We start from the raw sequence: 3682 nt of genomic DNA on the forward strand, positions 1-3682 counted from the left end.
CACACCACACCACACACACACACACACACACACACACACACACACACATTTACTGCCTTGGAGTTGATGTCAACTCATGGCCACCCTGTAGGATAGGGTAGAACTGCCGCCATGGGTTTCTGAGATTGTAACTCTTCTGGGGGTGTAGAAAGCCCCATCTTTCTCCCACAGTGTCTGCTGGTGGTTTTGAACTGCTGCTGACTTTGCAGATCTCAGCCCAATGCGTAACCACTACACTGCAGTGCTCCTGTGGCCTTTGGTATTGGATGCAAATGTGTGGAAGAGTTGCTTTCACATTCAACTTCCTGGCTAGCTAGCAAGCCTCTCCAGACAGGGGCATACCTGCTTGTTCTCTGCTCTTTTCCCAGGTCCTAGCACAGTGCCTTGTACAGGTGAGCAGTCAGTAACTTATTAAAAGGATGAATTAGTGCCTTAAGTCATGACATTCTTGTGGGCCTTTTCCCGTTGGCAGGCTGCAGTGGCTCTATTGTACGGTAAGACGTGGGAAGCTATTCCTGCTCTTCCCCTGCAGACCTGCCAGCTGCAATTACACGTGCCTCCTGTGTAGGATAAAGCTCATGCACACAGGGTTTCAAACTTTGGTTCTTTTCCACCTCAGCTATACCTACCTCCATTGAGTTGTCCCAACTCATAACACCCCTATAGGACAGGGCAGAGCTGCTCCTTAAGGTTTCTGAGCCTGCAAATCTTTATGGGGATGCAGTTTTATCCTTCATGAGAGCCCACTGGTGCATTTGAAATGCTGAACTTGTGGTTAGCATCCCAGGACTTAGTCCTCTGCACCACCAGGGCTTCAACTAAACGGGGCAAAAACACCCAAAACACCCGGTGGCCTGGATAAATATCCTCGGTGGGCTGCATGTGGCCAGCGGGCCGTGGTTTGAGGACCCCTGCTTTAAGGGGATTTGGACATTGGTTTAGGATTTCCTGGGACACTGATCCAAAAACTCAAACTCACTGCCATCGAATTGATTTTGACTCATAACGACCCTACAGGACAGAGTAGAACGCCCCTGTGAGTTCCTGAGACTGTAACTCTTTCAGGGAGTGGAAAAGTCCATTTTAGAGGAGCAGCTGGTGGGTGTGGTCTTGAACTGCTGACCTTGTAGTTAGCAGCCTGACTTGTAACTATTCACCAGAGATATTGATAAGTTGCCCTTCATAATGGTAAAGCAACACAGCCTCTTAGGCATTCACTTATATCTGTTATACACTTATTTCCCAATTTTTGATTCTAAAAAATAATTGGCCCAGAACAATCACATTTTAGTTTTTGTTCAAGTAAGAATTGCAAAACCATTTCTTTTAAACTCTAAATTTTATTTCCTCTTAAGTTTAGCTACACAGAAGAAATTCATTTTAATGTGGATTCTGTTTGAAATGATAGCACCACATTTTTTCTTACATTGGTGCTGTCTGGGACTGCACATGCTAGTCCCCTGATGGTCTGGCTCTGGCTCTGATTGCAGCTGGGCTGGCATAGGGCATCGCTTTTCTTCTTTCTGAGGGTGAACACTCGGTAGATGGTGGAAAGGGAACAAAAGAAAACAATCTTTTCTTACTCTGCTAAAATGTGTGTCTTACATGGCTTCTCAATGAATGATCTTTGATTTGGAAGGGAAAGGGTTGAGGCTCAGGATCAAAAGAGGACTTATCTCAGGACTTCTTAACCATTTATTTGCTCTCTGTTTTGAGGTGCTGGAAGCTTTATATCGTCTGCAGTGGACCTCAGCAGATGGGTTGGGAGTTCTGATAATATCTCCTACAAGAGAACTGGCCTATCAGACCTTTGAGGTCCTCCGGAAAGTAGGAAAGAATCATGATTTCTCAGCTGGTCTCATCATCGGTGGAAAGGTTGGTTTGTCCTCTCCCTCTACTGCAGCGGTTCTCAACCTGTACATTGCGACCCCTTTGAACGACACATTCGTAGGTTCACAACAGTAGCAAAATTACAATTATGAAGTAGCAGTGCAAATAATGTTATGGTTCGGGGGTGGGGGAGTGGGGTGGGGTGTCACCACCACATGAGGAACTGTATTAAAGGGTCACGGCATTAGAAGGTTGAGAACCACTGCTCGACAGTCTATGTTGGAACATTGTGGCAATTGATAAGGAAGATATAGAGGGTCAGTTTTGCAGACCCAGAACATCCATTTTGTCCGTGTCTGGAACTGATTAGGCTCTTTAAAGCAAGATCTGCTCTAGCCAATCTATTTGTTAACATACTATGGGAACGAGGCCATTTCAGTTTGTGGACTAGTTCTTTACAGTAAGGTGTCTTAAGAGGTTGTATAATTCAGGGCATTGCTTGACCAATAGCGAAGAAAGAAGTTATAGGTTAGTTTGAGAAACGCTTAATTTAAGCCATGGTTAAAACTGCTGCTCAGTGTTTGCTCAGCCTTCTAGTACATTTGGAGTGCTTGCATGAGCTCAAATGTGTCCTAGTCAGTGAGAATAAACTCTTGCCTTCTTGAGAAAGCAAATGAAAAAGAATAGCACACGCCTTCACGTATTCATGTGCTTGTCACCTAGCTGATCAGTGAGCAGCATAATGAGGTCTTGCTTTAAAGGGGGAACTTCTAATATGTGGAGCACGTGGTTACCTTTTCAACCCCAAAAGGCGCAGTGATGGTGTTGGGGGGCCCTGCTTCAATGCTCCTGATTTATTAAAAAGTGGAAGTAATTCCAGTTTCTTAGTCAGTTCTGGCATACTTAATGGGAACTTAAGATCATTTATTGAATATCCACAATCCTGGGCATGATACTGTGAAGGAACTCTGAGTTCCTTTAGTCTTCAGTAAGGTCTTTATATGGCCCATACGTTTAGATGTGCTACAGAAATAAGTAGAAGGGAGATTGGGTTTATTGCTCTGACAAACCACAAACTTGCTGCCATTGAGTCGATGCTGATTTACGAAGACCCTATAGTATGGGCAGGGCTGCCTTTGGGGGTTTTTGATGCGAAATATTTATAGGAGCAGAAAGTCATCTTTTTCCTGTGTAGTTTTGAACTCTGGACCTTGCTTTTAAAGGCTCAAATTCTAACATACACCACCTCCAGTGCTCCTTGAGTTTATTACTAGAATATCTAAACTCTAATGAAAAACAAAGCAAAACCCTATAATGAAATGTCACATACTTTAAAAAAACTAATCTTGGTGCATAGGGTTTTCTGAGTGAGAAAGTCTAGGAGTCAGTCTGCTGAATGTAAAACAACTGTTTTCAGGATCTGAAACATGAAGCGGAGAGGATCAATAACATCAATATTCTAGTTTGCACACCCGGCCGGCTTCTTCAACACATGGATGAAACAGTATGTTTTCATGCTACCAGTCTCCAGATGTTAGGTGAGTCTAACCAATTTCTAATGGAAAACTTCAGACTTAGGAGAGAGCCTTTGTAAGTTTTTTTTCCTTTTTTTTTTTTGGGGGCGGGGGCACATATAACTCTTATCACAATCCATGCATCCATCCACTGTCAAGCACGTGCCTGTGTATTTTTAATGAAGGTAATGTTTTATTGGATAAATGTTATGGTTGAGTAACTTGTACCGTATACTTATACTCAAGTATAAGCTGGCCCGAATTTCAGCCGAGGCACCTAATTTTACCACATAAACTGCATTAAACATGTGCTGAACTCTAGCCTGTGTGATCATGAG

General features: G+C 43.4%; 1 protein-coding gene across 1 annotated transcript in view; it reads left to right on the forward strand.

Annotated features, from left to right (window-relative positions):
• DDX10 (DEAD-box helicase 10) overlaps positions 1 to 3682 on the forward strand; it is a 279004-nt gene that overhangs the window by 15091 nt on the left and 260231 nt on the right. The window contains 2 exon segments of the mRNA XM_004709048.2: positions 1566 to 1875; positions 3248 to 3368. Coding sequence (XP_004709105.1) covers positions 1566 to 1875; positions 3248 to 3368 — 431 coding nt within the window.

The sequence above is a fragment of the Echinops telfairi genome, unplaced genomic scaffold, assembly GCF_000313985.2.
Source record: "Echinops telfairi isolate 266 unplaced genomic scaffold, ASM31398v2 ScPeMD7_7421;HRSCAF=8459, whole genome shotgun sequence".
NCBI lineage: Eukaryota > Metazoa > Chordata > Mammalia > Afrosoricida > Tenrecidae > Echinops > Echinops telfairi.